Genomic DNA, 17600 nt, shown 5'->3' with positions numbered 1-17600 from the left:
AGTAATTTAATGTATTTGGTTAAAAAACTTTTGAAATTAAAGTTATAAAATAATTTTTAAAAATATATATTAATATTGATGATTTTAAATTTAACTATTATAGAATTAATTACTCCTATTATATCATGAAATAAATAATACTTTATATAAAATATTTTTTTATTTTATTAAACTATTTATAATTACATTACGCATAAAATTTATTCGATAAGAATTACAGTTTTTATAATTTTTTAAGCGTGTAATAAAATTAGATAAAATATTATCAAGTATAAAATTGATATTACAGTGCGAGTGAATTTAATTTACTCTATATTAGTTTTTCGAGAAAAAAATATTGTCCACATCACAGTGCAAATAAATTTAATTTACTTTAAACTAGTTTTTTTAAAATATTAATAAAATTAACACTTAAAAAGACATTAATAAAATGAAAAAATATTAATGAAATTAACACATAAAAAAATATTGATAAAATTAAATGAACACTAACAAAAAAAAACTGTATGAACAGTGTAATCCACTATGTGCTGTAAGTGAATTGCACTGTTCGCTTGAACAGTGCAATTCACTGTGAACAGTGCCGTGAATTGCACTTTTATGTTAATTGCACTTTAACTGAACATAAACAATAAATGAGAAGCAGTATTTCTCTGCTTTTTATTAACTGTGTTTCAATTGTAAAAATTATGTGGGATCCATGCACAATAAATCGATTTTTTTCTTTACCAAACGACTACAAACTGCATTTTAATTAAAATGCAGTCACAGCCGCATTAACAAACGAGCTCTTAGTTGGAATTGAAAGGAGTATAGGCACACTATTGCCAACTATTCAAAAAAATCTTGCAATGACTACAAGAAGCCAAGCCATATTATCAAAGAATGTCTTATTCATCCCTAGAATCATCAAGCTCATGCTTATCAGGCTACAACTGGTTCTTCTTCTTTTACTGGTCCTTATACAGTTAGTGATCAATCTATTCTTAAACCACAGATGGTTCAACAGATAATTATGTCAGCTTTTTCTACCTTAGTGTTATGTATGGATACAAATAGTAGGTGGCAGCCATGTGATTGCAATGCAAGAGTCAATGGTAGGTGCCTAAACAAAGAAAAATGGTGCCCACCATAATTGACAAAGGAAGAAGATTGTCTCCCACATCAACTATAAATAGAGGGTGCCATTGATAGCTGAGTATCACACGAAATAGAGAGAAACACAGAAAGAGCTAAGAGTGAGAATTGAGTTGAGTAGAGAAGTTTTTCTCCTCCTCTTTGTTTTGTTGTTTGTATTGCTTTTAAGCTTGATTAATATTGTAGATCGAAAAGGAAAAGAGAAAGAGAGAACTATGTTTTTTCGATAAATAAAAAAACTTATGTTCCATATGAGTTATGTCCCTTTATATATTATTAGAGAAGGTGGTTACTTCTTTTAGTAACTTCTCTAATAAATTGGATTAGGCCCATCCATCATGGGCAGACCAGGCCTAGCTTAATAACCAACAAATACAAACCAATAGCTCCGTGGAGTAAGCAAGTTGTCGAACCATGTAAATTGATGTGTTTTTTGAATGCTTGAATGTCCTAACACTTAGGGCTCTAAGGTAATTGTACTACTGCATCTCAATCTTGACTTGTTGATTCTGCTCCATCTAATCATCTGACTAGATTATCACACACTCTTTGCAATGTTTGCCCTTATCATTTGATGTTCGATATGCAAACTCTATTGTTCTATCTTATATGTTAAGTTCTGGTTTGTTAGGCAGTAAAGAACATGTATCTAAAGCTTTGTCATTGATTGTTTGATATGCAAACTTGGCAAAAATAAAACTATCTCATTTCCTTTTCATCGTAGTCATGCTACAAAATGCTTTGTGCATAGTGGTGTCCAGCTTATTTCTCCTATGATTTCTCATGCTCAATACAAATATTTTGTGACTTTTATTAATTATTTCAGTTGTTATACTTGGATCTATTTTCTTCATTTTAAATTTGATTTGAGGTCTTATCTGTTTTTCAAACATTTGTAACATTTATCAAGAATATTAAGATCTTGAGGTCTAATTTGTGTGAGGAATACATGTTTCATGAGTTTCATGATTTCTTACACCATAAAAACATTTTGTCTCAATGCTTTTATTCTTATACCCCATAACAAAATAGTGTGGTCGAATATAAGAACCGACATCTTATTGGATGTTATTTACATCTTATTACTTGAGTTTTCTGTTCCTTTTAAATTTTGGGTAAAGACATTATTTACCGTAGTTTATCTAATTAATGAAATTGCCCTCTAGGTCTTGAATTTTGATTCTTCTTATCTTCATTTACATCATCAGCATCCTGGCTGGTTGGTTGCACTTAGGAACAAGCAAGAATATAGAGTGGAATATGAGACTATTGCTCTGTTAGCCAAGATGACTATAGTGTGTATGATTCTCTCTATTATGGCTTCACAGGACTGCCACTTCATCAAATGAACATAAAAAATGCATTTCTCCATGCTAACCTGAAAGAGGAAATCCACTTGGTTTTTCTCCTCCTCTTCTTCGGATGTATATAAGTTGAAACGATCTCTCTATGGGTTAAAACAGGCAACCCATATATGATTTGACAAGTTTTGAACTGCCTTGCTTTAGTTTTCCTTTCTGATAAGCCAATATGACTCTTCTTTATTCCTTTGTAAGACATCTGCTTGTATTGTTTTTTTTTCTAGTTTATGTTGATGATATTGTTATCACCAGAATTGATTCTACTTTGATTGATCATCTCCAACAGCATCTTCATGCCTTTTTTCATATGAAGGATCTTGATCCTCTTACTTCTTAGGATTAGAAGCTCACATTACTTTTTTGGACATCTTTCTTAATCAAGTATACATAAGATTTAATTAGTTTGGCTAGTTGTCATGATACTTCTTTAGTGGATACATTTTTAAAAGTCAACATGAAGTATTGTTGTAAGGAGGGTGATATTCTTTCTGATCCTACGATGTATCACCAACTGGTGGGAAGCTAGAACTATTTGGTTATTACTCGGCCTGACATTTCCTTTGTTATACAACAGGTTAGTCAGTTTATGCAGACTCCATGTCATTTACACTTAGTTGTCATTCATCATATCATTCGAAATCTTCGAAGGTCTCCTAGTCGTGGATTGTTCTTTCTTATTGGCTCTCCTCTTCGTCTTATTGCTTATAGAGATGCTGCTTGGACCCGTTGTTCTGATACTCGTTGTTCTGTCAGTAGCTAGTGTCTCTTCCTTAAAGATTCTTTGATTTCTAGAAAGAGTAAAAAGTAGGCTTGTGTTTTGAAATATTCAACTGAATTTAAATACCGTGCAATGTCTACTACTTGTTCTAAAATTAGTTGGCTTCGTGGGCTTCTTGCCGAGTTCTATTTCTCCTAGTCTGATCTCACTCCTCTTCATGATAATAACACTAGTGCTATTTAGATTATTGTTAATCATGTTTATCATGAGCGCACAAAGCATATTAATATGGATTGTCACTCTACTCAAGAAGCACTAGACACTTTTGTCATTTATTTTTCTCGTATTTCCAGTGACTTTCAGATTGCTGATATTTTTACAAAAATTAAGACATGCCAACACTATCAATTTTTATTGGTAAATTGATGATTCTTGATTGCTCTACATCAATTTGAGGGAGGGTGTTAGTTAGTATATTAAGGTATAATTTATTTATGGAATGATTATAGCTATAAATATTTGTGAGTTGCCATATATTTTAGCTTCCTAGGCAGAATTGATTTAGCCGTGTAATTAGCTCAAACATGGCTATATAGTGAGTAGAACACTCACAAAGAGATCATCGAATATAACTGACAAGCAATGCTTCCAGATTTACCTTCTCTTTTGATTTAATAGACTATTGATGTACCTTTCAGTGCCTTATGAGAACAGATCCAATTGGATTTACGGACTGAAAAAACTCTAGTGTTTATTACTTGTAGCCTCACCTGAGACTAACAGGATCCTAGCAAGTATTAACACAAGTTTCGACAGCTCAAAAGGTTGTAGAAAGCTGCTTGTTATTACATGCACAATCACAACTACAACCGATAATATCGGTTAAAGACCGGCATTGGTTCAGTTTTAAATACTGTTAGTGTAATTTTCAACCTCCAAGGACATGACAGTCTGAGCCATCTGAGGTTCATTCATTGAAGGACTTGCATTCTCATTGAAAGAGAGTGCTGATTTTCCTAGCAAATGCTCTGTCTCTTCACTATTTTTCTGACCCCACAAGTCCTCATGGAGTGATGTTAGCCTAGAAAGCTCGTCAGATACTTCCTTCATGCTTGGCCTTTTCACACCACTGCTATTTACACATCTTTTTGCAAGCTCAGCAACCACTTCAATTTCCTCCAGCTCTTCTTCATCTGCCTCAAAATCTAAAATCTTAAAGAGATGATTGTTTTCTAATGATGAGATGAAATCTTGAACCACGTTACGCTTCTCTCCAGACTTAGCGTTAGAGTTTGGCTTCTGTCCTGTCATAAGTTCCACAAGAACTACTCCGAAGCTGAAGACATCGCTCTTTACAGTTAAATTACCTGTCATGAGATACTCAGGATCCAGGTAGCCAAAAGTCCCCTGTATTTTTGTGGCTATATCCGTTTCGCCAGGTGAGATCAGCACTGAAGCTCCAAAATCGGCTATCTTTTCTGTTCCATCCTCATCCAAAAGTATGTTCACCGTCTTGACATCCCCATGAATCATTGGAAGGTTTGCTAAGAATGCAAATATTCAAGTGCAAGCGCAGTCTCAGCAGCTACCCTCAAACGGTCTGTCCACGTTCTCAACACTTGGGACTTCTTATCATGGATATGGTGGAAAGAGTTCCATTTGAAATGAATTCATAAACTAGCAAAGGCACTTTGGTCTGCAAACACAGGCCTAATAGCCTGACCACATTCTTGTGATTGACTTGCAAAACCATGCCAATTTCATGCTGAAATTCCTCGTTCATTTGAGCCTTGTCTACTCCCTTAAACTTCTTCACTGCAAGTTGGGTATTATCTGGTAAAACTCCTTTGTAAACATAGCCAAAGCCTCCTTCTCCAAGTTTCTTATGATCATTGTAATTTTCGGTTGCTTTTGCCAGCTCTGCCTCACTGAAAATCCTTACTCGTTGATGCTTTAAAACCATGCCTCCATTTTCTCTAAAGTTTTTAACCTTTCTTAATTTCCTCAAAATTATATAGAGCAGCACACCGATTATCACAAGGGAAATAGTTCCTCCAGTAACTGCATCAAGAGATTCAATGGAAAGAAATGAACTGCCATGATGATCAACCTAGGGCAACTGGGAGTCTGGGAAGAAAACAATTGTTGATATAAACAGCACACTGCCGTGTTCTATAAGGTGCTAGAATAGTTAAAATGCTGAATTCTTGTACTAAATTCTGAAAGTATAAGCAATTTTTGGAGAGCAGGCTCCCTGAAGTCCATTTTTGGTCAGTTTGGATGAATCCAGATTCCAACTTCATACTTCATGGACAAGCAAAATGCAATTATTTTGATTGTGAGGGGGCAGTCTCCCCTGAATCTATCTCAGGTATAATTTCTCAGTTCTCACACTAGGAGTTCATATAATTATTGTAAGTAACATATTATTAAGTCCACGTGTCCTACTGAGAATTTTATATAAAGAAGTGATTCTGCTGTGCTATGTTAAGAGAATCCAGCATGGGGTTGCTAAAATCTGCAAGTGGGGAGAGAAATTAATCACAGGGTACGTGCAAATTTACCTGAAGCAATGGTGGTGATACCAAATCCTTGACAACCTGTTTTACCATCACCGTGCATGCCCATTGGACAACTGCATGTGTAATTTCCAGGCGTGTTCTTGCACTTTCCTTTGCAAGGATACCTTTGTCGATCAGCACACTCGTCAATATCTGTTTGAGTATAGAAGCAGTAGAACCAGTAAACAAGACTTAACAAAAAATCAAAACAACGAATAAAGGACCCAACATATTATGTGTTGTGTACGATTTAATTGGAACAGTAGATTACCTTGACAACCTGGTGAAAGATAGGGGTTTCCTGTGAATCCATCTTTGCATGAACAACGATATCCTTGGCCATTCTTAGAGTAATTGCAGTTAGTATTATTGCGGCAAGCATATGAACTGGTATTCATTCCAGCCTGTTCACACGACTTTGTTTCGACGACCCATTCAATCACAGCATCTGAAGCATTTCCATCTGGCAAACCTGAGAGCTGCCAATCTGAAGCCTTGAAGGTTCTTTTGTCTGCTAAAAATGCATATCCACAAGGATTGAAATTTGAAACATTTTTGTGGTTGTATATGGAGCTAGAGAGAATAGACAGAGACTTTAGGCCCTGGGGAATTGAGGTCTGACAGCATCCTGAACCTGAGCAAGAACTGTTATCGGCCAGGCTCACCATTTCATCGCATAAGGAGAAACAAGCAGCTACATATGTGACGTTAGCGTTACTGAAAAAACCCATAGTATCACAGCCTATAGCTGTGAACATATTTTGGGTGTCTGAGAACATGTAGGGGCCCTGACCGAGATTGATAGAGAGATTAGTTTCCTTCACGTTTGCCCCTGACTGGTTGTAGCAGTCATATGCTGTGAAGATGCTGACAACCATTGAGCCTTCAGGAACTGAAATATTAAGAACAGGATTATTATCAAACCACAACTTCTCAGGACCATGACCATCACTCTGATTGCAATTTAGAAACAAGTACTGGTTTTCGCCACAACTGGGTTCATCAATACCGAAGGGATAGGGAACACTAACATTGCCACACTTGTCTCGGCAGCCAGGTTTCGAATCAGCTGCACTTTGATCCATTGCCGTTGCCACTGAACACAGCAGGGACAAAATCATTAGTCCAGGCACACACAACTTCAAAATCATTTTTGCTTGTTCTAGATCAAAAACATCAAGAAACCAAGAAATATAAACAAGGCCGACAATTAAAAATATGTTTGGTATTGTGGTAGCTGTTGTAGTTGTAATTTGAAAAAAATCGTTTTATAAAAAGTATTTTTAATTGAGGTTAGTTTGAAAAAATAGATGTTTGGTTAAAACTGTGGTTGAAATTGAAGTTGAACAAAAAGTAGTTTAGTGTGTTTGATTAAAAATGCTTTTGAAATTAAGGTTATAAAATAATTTTTAAAAATATATATTAATATTACTGATTTTTAATTTAAATATTGTGAATTTAACTATTACTATTACATCATGAAATAAATCATACTTAATATAAAATATTTTTTATTATTCCATAAAATCATCTACAATTCCATTACGTATAAAATAAATCCGACAAGAACTACAATTTCTATAATTTTTATAGTATATAATAAAATTAGATAAAATATTATCAAATATAAATTTTATTCTAAACTAATTTAAAAAAAATATTAAAAAACTTACCTTGAAAACAAAAACACAATGCATGTGAACAATGTAATTTTTATACACTGTTCACATGAATAGTATAATCATGAACATTATTAATATTAATTACATTGTTCATTGAACTATTCAATTAGATGAACAGTGCAAAAAAAGCAGTCTCCAGCTGTTTCTTTGAATCTTACGTTTGAAACACAGAAATTATGGAGTCAATGAATAGTAATTAGTGGTTTTTCTTTACCAAATACTTGCTTCTTGTGTTTTATTTTAAACACAATTTTTGCTTCTTGTATTTTATTTTAAACATAACTTTTAACGTGTAAACAAATGTTCTCTAAGAATCAGTTTAAATCATTGCAACTTCTGAAACAAAGCTGGATCAGTACATTTATTTACTCGGAATCACAAGGTACTTACCTAGACGACTTTGGTGTTATATTTTAGGCTGCTTAGGTGTACTGCCATTGTCTCAAAGTTTGAAAAATTCAATTGAAGGAACATCATCCATCAGTTTGTGTATTATTCCATGAATTTGGAGTCATTATTCCCTAGTCAACCCGGCATCTGGAAATTGAGCGCGGAACACGTTTTACTTAGCGTCATAGTTAAGGATCGGTACTAGACTGGATCACTGCGAAAGATAAAAGATGATGAATTTAAGGTATCAAAAGAAGTTATTATTATTAAATTACAATAATTAAACCATTATGAAAATATAAAATATAAAGAATATGAGTTTGCAATATTATGAATACAAGTTATTTATTTCTTTGAAAACAATCTTCTTTTCATTTTTCTCTTTTTTATAAACTTTGTTTAATAGCTAGATAATTGGATATTTGGCAAATAAATTAAATTAACATCATTTGAAACTTTCATCATTTTATGCCTCTCTTTTTTTTTAATTCGAAAGAGGCCTCCACTAGATGTGTTGATCAGATCATTGCGTTTGGTTAATTAATCAATGATATTTATTTGATGCTGCAATTTTTTTATTTTTTAAGGTTTTCTGTTCTGGTTAATAATAAATAGAATATATTCGGAGGTCATTTCCATGTTAAGATATATTTTTATAAAATAAATATTTTAATAATTTTTAATTTTTTACCAGACAGTATTTATACTTTTTTTGCCTTTTTTTCATGGGTCCATCATGAGTTAAAATCATTAAAACATGTTACCGGTTGGAACAGGAAACTCTGATTTTGATCAATAATCGAAAACAAATGATGAATAATATAATCCCACTCAAAAGAAGGGGGAAAAAAAACAAAAGGGGAGGTTGCATGCATCTGTAGATCATATTGTTTTTAATTATTCTCTCCCAGTACTGTATAATGTGCTTTTCTGCTTACATTCATCCATTGAAACGTGTTCTCCCTTCAAAAGGTAAGCCTTCTCAGATATTTGTTCCTTAATACTGAAGGCCACTATGGACATAAGACTTTGACTTTTGAGTTGTCACAGGCTCACAGCCAGCTAGCCTGTCCTAAATCCACAGCAGGATTCAGACTTTGTCCACAGTCATATGTAATATCTGATCGCAAAATTGTTGTTTCCTCTACCTGTGTCACCGTAGCTTCACATTAAGTATGACAGTAGATAATCAGGCATATAACTTTTACTTCTTCCTGGTGCTAGAACTGAGCATACCAAACTCAATAGCAACTTCTGAAGCAGGACTGAATGACACCTCTCCCAGTTTGTGCACAGAAGTTTTGCTTTGGTTTCAAATCATTCACCGGAGGAAATTAGATGGAGTTGTAGTGGAAAAACTTGCCTCACGTACTGCAGCACCATAGTTTATGTCGTGCATTGAAGCAGAGTTAGGGATAAAGTGTGACGATGCTTATAAACTCAGTGATTCGACATGTGCTTGCATTTTGATTGACTTAAAGAGTACGATAGCAAAGAACTAGTGTATCGAAATGTTGATATCAAAAGAACATGAATTAAGATTTGTTCCCATGATAAATACTTGAATGTAAGAACAGAAAAGAAAAACCATTAGAAAGGGCCAAATTATTGAAGGGATTATTCAAGAGTTGAACAGTCTCTAGGTTTGAACTAAGAAGTATGTCAGATAGAATGTTCAAGAGATGCAGACAAGTACCTGGAAAATGAGCACTCCCCGTCTTACGGAACCCTTTTGCACCTGCAACCTTCGCTTCAGAGGTGCCAGCCGCTAAACCAAGACTCACAACAAAATCTAACTGATTCACAGCTTGACTCTGATGTACTGCTCCCTCCAGTATAACCCCCTCTAAACCAACCTTTCCCTGGATTGAGGAGCTATGATGGTGCCAATGTCTTTCTTCGAGAGCTTTAGGAAATTTGGAGGTTGTGGCATTTATAAAATTAATAGAGATAACTGTGGTTTTAATTACAACTCAAGATTTGCATTTAATCTTCCACTTGATTCCCTTGCTAAGCTAGCAAATACCAGATCGTTCAAGCTTATGTTGCTTCCATGCATGAATCGTGGGACTATGCAGGCAAGAAATGGGGTCAGAAATGGCAAGAAAGCCGGCTGCTTGGTTTCCTTTCTGCCTTCGTTATGCAGGCAAATAGCTGCGTGGTTTTTCTTCAAATTTTGAATTGGAAGCAAAAACAAAAACTCAAATGCAGTACTATTAGTTTCATTGTAATCCGTAATTAGTCTTGTTTTTTTAGGTCTAATTAACCACACAAATTTGAAAGATTAGAGATATAGACGATTTTTTTTTCTTCAACCTTTTCCATCTCCGATGGAAGTTCTTTAATCAATTTTGTTAATTATTCAACTTATTACAAGAATAGAGTTAAAGAAACAAGAAACTTGAATTTTAAGAGGGGGCAATCCGCATTTGTTCTAGATAATGGCTTTTGGTGGATGACAACACTGGACATGCATAAGACCTGCTTGCAGTTTTTGTTTGTTTTGATGTCGCACAGACCTGTGCATTCGTATGCATGCGTGACCGTGTCAGAGAACAATTTGTTTGCGTGTGAACAATAGCAGTCTCCATGTAATGTTCACTAGTCTAGCTCGGAGGAGGTCTCGCGTCCGATTTTCCACTGTAAGTACCTCTCCACACTGTCCAGCCCACAAAGCTCCTTCACGGTAGGCATAATGGCAGGAACCTGGAAGTTGAATGCTGGCTGCTCTATGCAACCCCATGAACGCATTTGTTTGCGGGCCTCTTTAATAGCTGCTTGTGCAGCGAAGTAAACTGAGGCTGCTAGGAGTAGTGGTGGCTCACCACAAGCTGCACAAAGCACATTCAATTCACTAATTTTGATCTATGTCAAACTATGCGAGCCTCTTCAACATGCATGGAGAAAATTATTTTAGACCTTTCACATACTCGAGAAAATTTCACATATTTTAGACCTTTCACATAAGAGTTGTACCTTTTGATGAAAGAACACGATTTTTGTGATGTCCACTGTTATGGATTTCAACATTGATCTGTTTCGGTATCGTGTCTATTGTAGGGATCTTATATGACCAAGTGCTGTCAGAAACCACTAATCCATCTGGGTTTGTGGTGTAATCTTCAAGCATAAGAAACCCGATTCCTTGGACAAAAGCTCCTTCAATCTGCAACCACCAAGTCTTCTTAAATAATTGGACTGTGAAGATAATCATTCATAAACATATTTTATTTTTGAAAATGTGTAGTAAATCCATACTCAGAACTGAACAGTAACGTATCTATAAAAGAAACTTTAATTCTCTAAAGGAATGGGATATGGCTGGAGGTCTAAAAGACATCCATACACATTTAAAGGGGTGCCTAGAAACAGATGCGGAGAAACATTATACTTGAGAATTGAGCTTTTGAGCTACTGGTATCCAGCTAACCTGTCCTAAATCCACAGCAGGATTCAGACTTTTTCCGCAGTCATAGATAATATCTGACCTCAAAATTGTTGTTTCGCCAGTCAGAAGATTCACCTCCACCTGTTACACAACAGCTTCAAATTAAATATTTGTAAAGATAATCAAGATGATGATGATGGTTCTGCAAACTGTGATGATAATAAATTAACAATGACATACTTAATTTAATATTTCACGAAGCAAGTTTGAAAATGCAAGGTCTAGGTCTCTGATTATACATTAAGAAGCACAACTTTAGTTTCGAATCATGAACCAAAGAAAATCAAAAGGTGTTCTAGACAAACTTGCCTCACTGACTGCTGCACCGTAGTTTAAGTATTGCATGGAATTCAAGTCAGGGACAAAGAAAGAACTGGCTGACAAGTTCACAGCTTCCAAATATGCCTGCATTTTGATTGAACATACAACGGATATTGTGAAGATCTTTTTTATCTAAAGGAGCACAAATAAAGAATATAAATTTCAATATTATGTCTCATAAAAGATCAGTTCACCCTGACGCAAACCTTTCTTCTCTTAAAAGGGAGCAACTGAACAACTTGGAAATTAATAGTCATTAAAGAGATGAGTTTAGATAAAAAAAAAAAAAAAGTTCTTTATGTTGAAAGAAACAGAAAATAATACAAAAGAACCGCATTGACTTTATAATGTTTTCAAGAGCTGAATTTCTAAGAATGATGTGGAAAAACAAATGTCAAGTATAACGTCTGAGAAGCATGGATAACTACCTGGGATATGAGCATCTCCCATCTCACAGAACCCATCTGCACCTGCAACCTTTCCTTCAAAGGTGTTAGTCTCTCAACCAAGGTTTTACAGCAAAGTCCAACTGCTTCACAGCTTGATTCAGATGTAGTGCTACCAGACGTAAACCCTCCTTGAATTAAACTCAGTGTATCAGATTGTATCACCCGTATTTTATCCAAGAGTACTCCTTCTCCATCACATCTGATTGCATTGAGAGCAAATGCAGCCATCTGTTTTACCTTTGTCCAGAGCCCCTGGCCCAGCTCTATCCCTCCAACTTCAACAATAACAGACCCATCACTTAGAATGCCAACTTTCCCAGGAGTTGGTCTCACCATCACTTCATGCACAACAGGCACTCGAGAAATGCCTCTTTTCTTCCACACATTACTCCGATTAAACTCTTTTACCGCTCCAGTCCTTTGATTCAAGTTTGATGACATGGCTATCTTATCCCACATTGAAGTTAAAGAATACTCAAGAGCTTCACCTGAAGAGACATAGAACATTTTAAGGCTGTCGTATGTATGGAGATTTATGCTTCTCACAGAATCAACATCCATGGAAAGGGTGGAGGCTACATGTTCTATTACAGCTTCCGCAATAAATGATGCTTGTGTCTCCCCAGGGCCCCGCATTGCTGATTTACTTGAATGGTTTGTTTTGCAAATCTTTATATCAAAAGATAAAGCACCCCAGTCATATTTCTTAAGAGCACCCAGCATGTTATGTGGCATTGCTGGACTTATATCTGGAGATATCCCTGCATTAATCAGTATATCGAGTTGTAAGGCTGTGATTTTCCCACTATATTTGAACCCTACACTGTAAGTTATTTCCATGGGATGCCTCCCTCCTGCCATTATCATGTCAGTCTTGCGATTGAGATACATCCTAACAGGTCGTTGTAAAGTGTGTGCTGCAAGTGCACATGCTGTTGCTACCTAAAACATCACCATGTTGTTAGTACTTGTACCAGTAGTTAACATAAAGAAGTGGACAATTAATTCAATCATTAAATAATGAAGAGGACCACACATCAATAAAGATCTTCAAAAGGTGCATACGTTTGGGGTGACTCAATGTTTGTGTTTGTGAGAGAGAGAATGGTAACTATAAATTAGTAAGAACAAAGTATCCATATCCTGCATCATCTCTTAGCATTATTGAGATGGATGCATGTGAATGCAAAACTGAGTTGGATAAGAAAAGAGTGTACTTATTGAAGGTTGAGGCGGCCCTGAGGATGAGAGATTGTTTCAGATGGTTAAGTGCTTGACCATGTCCATTATAAACTATAGATGAGCTAGTGTATTAAATGTGATTAGATTCTTGTAGTAAAGGCAAAGAGGAAAGTAATGAGGAAAATTATATTGGATGAAATGGCAGAAAAACCAGTGCCGTAAGAACTCAATAGAAATTGTCTCACAACATAACAAAATGAGAGAAAAGGATTCATAAACATAACCCTGTGAGTTGTCGCTATATAATATTTGCAACAGAATCTAGAGTGTATAGAAAGATACTCACAGGAATGGATTTTAAAGCCTTTCCACCGAAGCCTCCTCCAACCCTTCTTGTAATTACACGCACATTATGCTCAGGAAGACCAAGACATCTTGCAATTGTAGAATGTGAAAACTCAGGGCATTGACTGGAACTGTAAACCACCAAGCAGTTGTCTTCATCAGGCAAAGCAAGAGCACTCTGATTCTCCATATAGAAATAATATTGTGATCCAAGTTTCATCTGACATTATAATTCAGCAGAAAATTTGAAATGAATGCATATCCTAATAGCTGAAAGATGATACTAGAAGAAAAATAAGTCAGTTTACTAATTCACTTGTGTTTGTCTTAAAGAGGAATATTTTCTTTCCTTCCCCTACCTCAGCAGAGAGAACCTTATGATCAGCTTCGGCCATTCCCTTTGATACATCTCCAACTTGTTTGGGGTAGAAGAAAGGAGGGACCTCAAAAAAGCTAGATCTCTTAACAGCTTCTTCCAGTGTTAAAATAGGTGGTTCTAGATTTTCCATGTCATAATCTACCACGACTAGGTTTGATGCCACATCTGCATGTTTCTGTGTATCTGCAACCTATCAAAGTGAATTTATAGACCCGATCAGGCACTAATAGCCCCCATTATCCGGTAGCATACTTTAATCATGACTCTGTAACAACATCAACGGTAAATTAAAAAATAAAAAATAAAAAATAAAAAGATATATTACAGATTACCACTAAAGCAATACGCTCTCCAGCATACCGAGTCATCTCATCAGCAAACAAAGGTTCAGCACCAAAAATGGATTTAGAACCTATGTTCTCCCCATCTTTCGGAATATCTTTGAAACAGATAAGTGCAGCAACCCCAAATGGTAGTGATTTAGACTTGAATTTTATACTTTTGACCTTAGCAAAAGGCTTTGTACTATAAATGAATGCTCCATATAGACAATTCATCGGAGAGGGAATGTCATCCACAAAAATAGCCTCACCTGCAGAAGTGATAAGATGAGTAAGTTTTGTATCTTGCTTCTTGAAAATTTGCAGCTAGAAATCAACGCAGCTGTTTAAATATGAAGTAGATCAAACCAACATAAACAATTTCACAAATTTAAAATGTTTGCTGGCACAGGAGCAGAGAGATAACAAATACAAACCAGAAGCTTGAAGGGCAGCTCCGGATTTTTTCACTGGCTCACCAACAGGATGATACTCCTTGGTTACTTCAAACACGTGTTTTGATAAAGACAGCAAAGTTGGGACTTTAACATGATCAAGCTGGTCGTGTTTCTGTTTTACTTCGTCAACAGTGAATATTGTTGCACTACCATAGTTATCCAACCAATGGTTAGAAATTTTAGCAACATTGTCTATTAAGGGACCAAGAAAGTCAAATAAAAAACCAACAGCCAGGCTTGACCTATATGCAGAGCTTGTTGTGCCATCTTCAGGTACCACAGAGGCTCCAACTAATTTAATACTCTCATACAGAACATCAAGAGTTAATTTTTTTCCAGTTAAAAATTCCTCAACTGCCCTTGCTCTAATTGAATGTCTGGTTCCATAGGCACCAAAAGCCAACATGCATTTGTTTAGAGCAATTGCCCCGGAAGATTTCCAGCGACAAGCTTCAGCCAAAAAAGCAGCATTTAAATAGGGCAAGGCATTCCCAAGAGGTCGGGGTGCAGCTCGATAGGTTTCAAAGAGCATCTTGCAATCCTTTTCAGAAGAATCATTCTTAATTGGTTCCCATTTTGGGATTTTAACACTTGCAAGTATACTTTCTGAATCCAGTGGAGGCCTTTCCAGAAAATCCTCCAAGGAAAGCTTTTCATGCATGGTATCAGTTATTATATTCACAAATGAACCAGCGGCAAGAAGTATCGTTGCAATATCTGAAGGAAAACAATTCTTCTGTGCCATCATTAAATTCCCCCCCACACTACCTGTATTTCGAACAAATTGAGTGGCTATTTTTTCCATTTGGACTGCAATTTTTTTGAACACCATCTCACTTTCTGATAGAAACTCGCCATTACTCTCTGTCTTCAAAGCTTTGATGGCTTTAGAAATAGTAACAGTTGCCCCAATTTCAATCCCTGTATGATCTTTCCCAATAATTGAAAGCTCAGGAACATAGCAGAGATTAATGTAACTGTCGTAGTGTTGTAGATCCTTATAGTAACCCATACCTGTGTTACCGGCCACTAGTTTGATCCTGGCCCCGTTGTTGCCTTTAATGGCTTTTAATAGGCTCTGGAGCTCCTTAACACTGACAGGATTGTACCAAGAGGACTTTTGAGAATCCAAAAGAAAGGAAGATTTGATTTCACATTTAAGAAATTCAGGGAAAGTACAAATCTCGTTATTATGGTCATATGAAGGTAACCTACTTATCTTTACATCTGGACTTTCTCCCTTCTTCCAGAAACAATTTAATCCCAAATCCTCCATATCAACATCAGCTGCAAAACTTTTGCATGCATCTGCAATGGATCGATACCCGGTACAGCGACAAAGGTTTCCTGCAATAGCCTTTTCAGCTTCAACAGCTGTCAACTTGGAGAATCCTGGAGAGGGTTTCGGCCTATCAGTCTTTTCAGCATTAACCAGGGCCCCAAAGAGTGAAATGCACATTCCAGGAGTACAAAAGCCACATTGAGAAGAATGGAAGCCAGCAAACCTTTGGTGAATTGAGTGGAACCCGTCTTTGCTATTTCCAAGGCCTTCAGTTGTTGTAATCGCACATCCATTTACACTGCAAAGCAGTGTCAGACATGAGCTTACTGTAAGATCTTCAACTTGATCGATCACAGGATCATACTTGGAGAGTAGAACAATACAAGCACCACAACCACCTAAAAACCATAAATTTGAAAACATATTGAGAAGCCATATAACTTTCAAATGCTTTAATTCCACTCAAGTAATCGATGTTCTGACATGAACTAACAGATTCATCTTTATCCTCCATTTGGTTGCTGTGAAAACCCAAGCAGACTTACAATAAGTGATTGAGTTTGAAATTTACGGCATGCAAAATCTAAAAGGCCAAGTGGTTTGTCTTTTTTTTATTTTCTTCTCATTTTCTAGAGAGAAGAATGAGAAAGTATTTATATACTGAAACAAGCAAGAAGTACCACCAAATCGCAAACAAGTATATGAACAATACAACAATTGCAACACAGGAAAACTCAAGAACCAAAGATGAAGTTGATTCAAAACATTTTATAACAGCAGCAAGCATTCTGAAAACAAAGTTCCAAGCTTTGTATGCATTCACATAACTTGCAAGCTTGAAAAATCCAGATGATTAAGTGTAATAAATTTTGGCTGTGGCCATGTCTTAAATAGTGATAATAGTACAAGACTTGAGATTTTTAGTATTCTCTCCCTATGTTCTCTCAGCAATCTACAGCAACAAACAAGAATCGAAACCATGGAAAACGAATCAACCCATTAAGGAAATCTTCTCAATTACAAATAAATTAACAAGCAAACCCATTTTCTCAAAAGTATCAACAGTTCATAAGTCAAGAACATTCTAATCACAGCTGCAACCACAGTAAAAAAATCAGGCAACAAAGTAAACATTAGTACAATATAATTCAGCATTCAAAGTAAGAAAATTCCACATGCATATAAGCAAAACATGATGTTAAAATCCCAGATTGAAACCCAACAGTGCCTCACTTATCAAATCTGTTAACAATGTAGGACAAGACGTGCTCTTATGGGTAAAGAAAGAAACAGAAAGAAAGATGATACCTTCACCACAACCAAGCTTGACACCCTTGAAAGGGGTCTGTGTACGCAAGAATTCAAGCAAAGTCATTGAAGGGTCAACACTTGAAAGCTCAAACCTTTGTCCATTAACGGCAAAAACAAGACTTTTCGTTTCTCTTTCTATCTGCTCCTCTTCCATTTTTTGAGACTCTGTTTTTTCTGTCTGCGTCAGTTCGTGAGGGAGACACGTAAAAGACAGCGAGCGCATAATAAGCCGGCTGACTAGCTCACTGTCCTTTTA

At 35.9% G+C, this 17600-nt stretch overlaps 1 protein-coding gene and 1 pseudogene across 6 annotated transcripts; both read right to left on the bottom strand.

Moving 5' to 3' along the window:
- Window positions 1–3941: 3941 nt before the first annotated feature.
- LOC105112092 (wall-associated receptor kinase 2-like) lies at window positions 3942–7955 on the bottom strand (annotated as a pseudogene).
- A 2194-nt stretch (window positions 7956–10149) lies between these two features.
- Window positions 10150–17573, bottom strand: LOC105112059 (abscisic-aldehyde oxidase-like). Of its 6 annotated transcripts, none has more exons than XM_011007634.1 (11): window positions 17342–17573; window positions 15766–16431; window positions 14731–15681; window positions 14306–14565; window positions 13954–14163; window positions 13596–13814; window positions 12047–13009; window positions 11607–11702; window positions 11280–11378; window positions 10826–11015; window positions 10150–10680 (listed from the first exon to the last, which is right to left on the bottom strand). In XM_011007634.1, exons 1-11 carry the CDS (start codon window positions 17565–17567, stop codon window positions 10451–10453), a joined length of 4110 nt encoding a protein of 1369 aa, XP_011005936.1. In that variant the 5' UTR covers window positions 17568–17573; the 3' UTR covers window positions 10150–10450. The 6 variants fall into 6 exon arrangements, with proteins under 6 accessions (XP_011005936.1, XP_011005944.1, XP_011005970.1 ...); XM_011007642.1 differs by having other exon boundaries at window positions 14731–15672; XM_011007668.1 differs by having other exon boundaries at window positions 14731–16143; window positions 16257–16331; window positions 17342–17572.
- Between the last annotated feature and the right edge of the window lie 27 nt (window positions 17574–17600).

The sequence above is a fragment of the Populus euphratica genome, unplaced genomic scaffold (assembly GCF_000495115.2).
Source record: "Populus euphratica unplaced genomic scaffold, PopEup_1.0 scaffold5.1, whole genome shotgun sequence".
In the NCBI taxonomy this organism is placed as follows: Eukaryota; Viridiplantae; Streptophyta; class Magnoliopsida; order Malpighiales; family Salicaceae; genus Populus; species Populus euphratica.
This window is presented reverse-complemented; position numbering and strand designations above follow the sequence as displayed.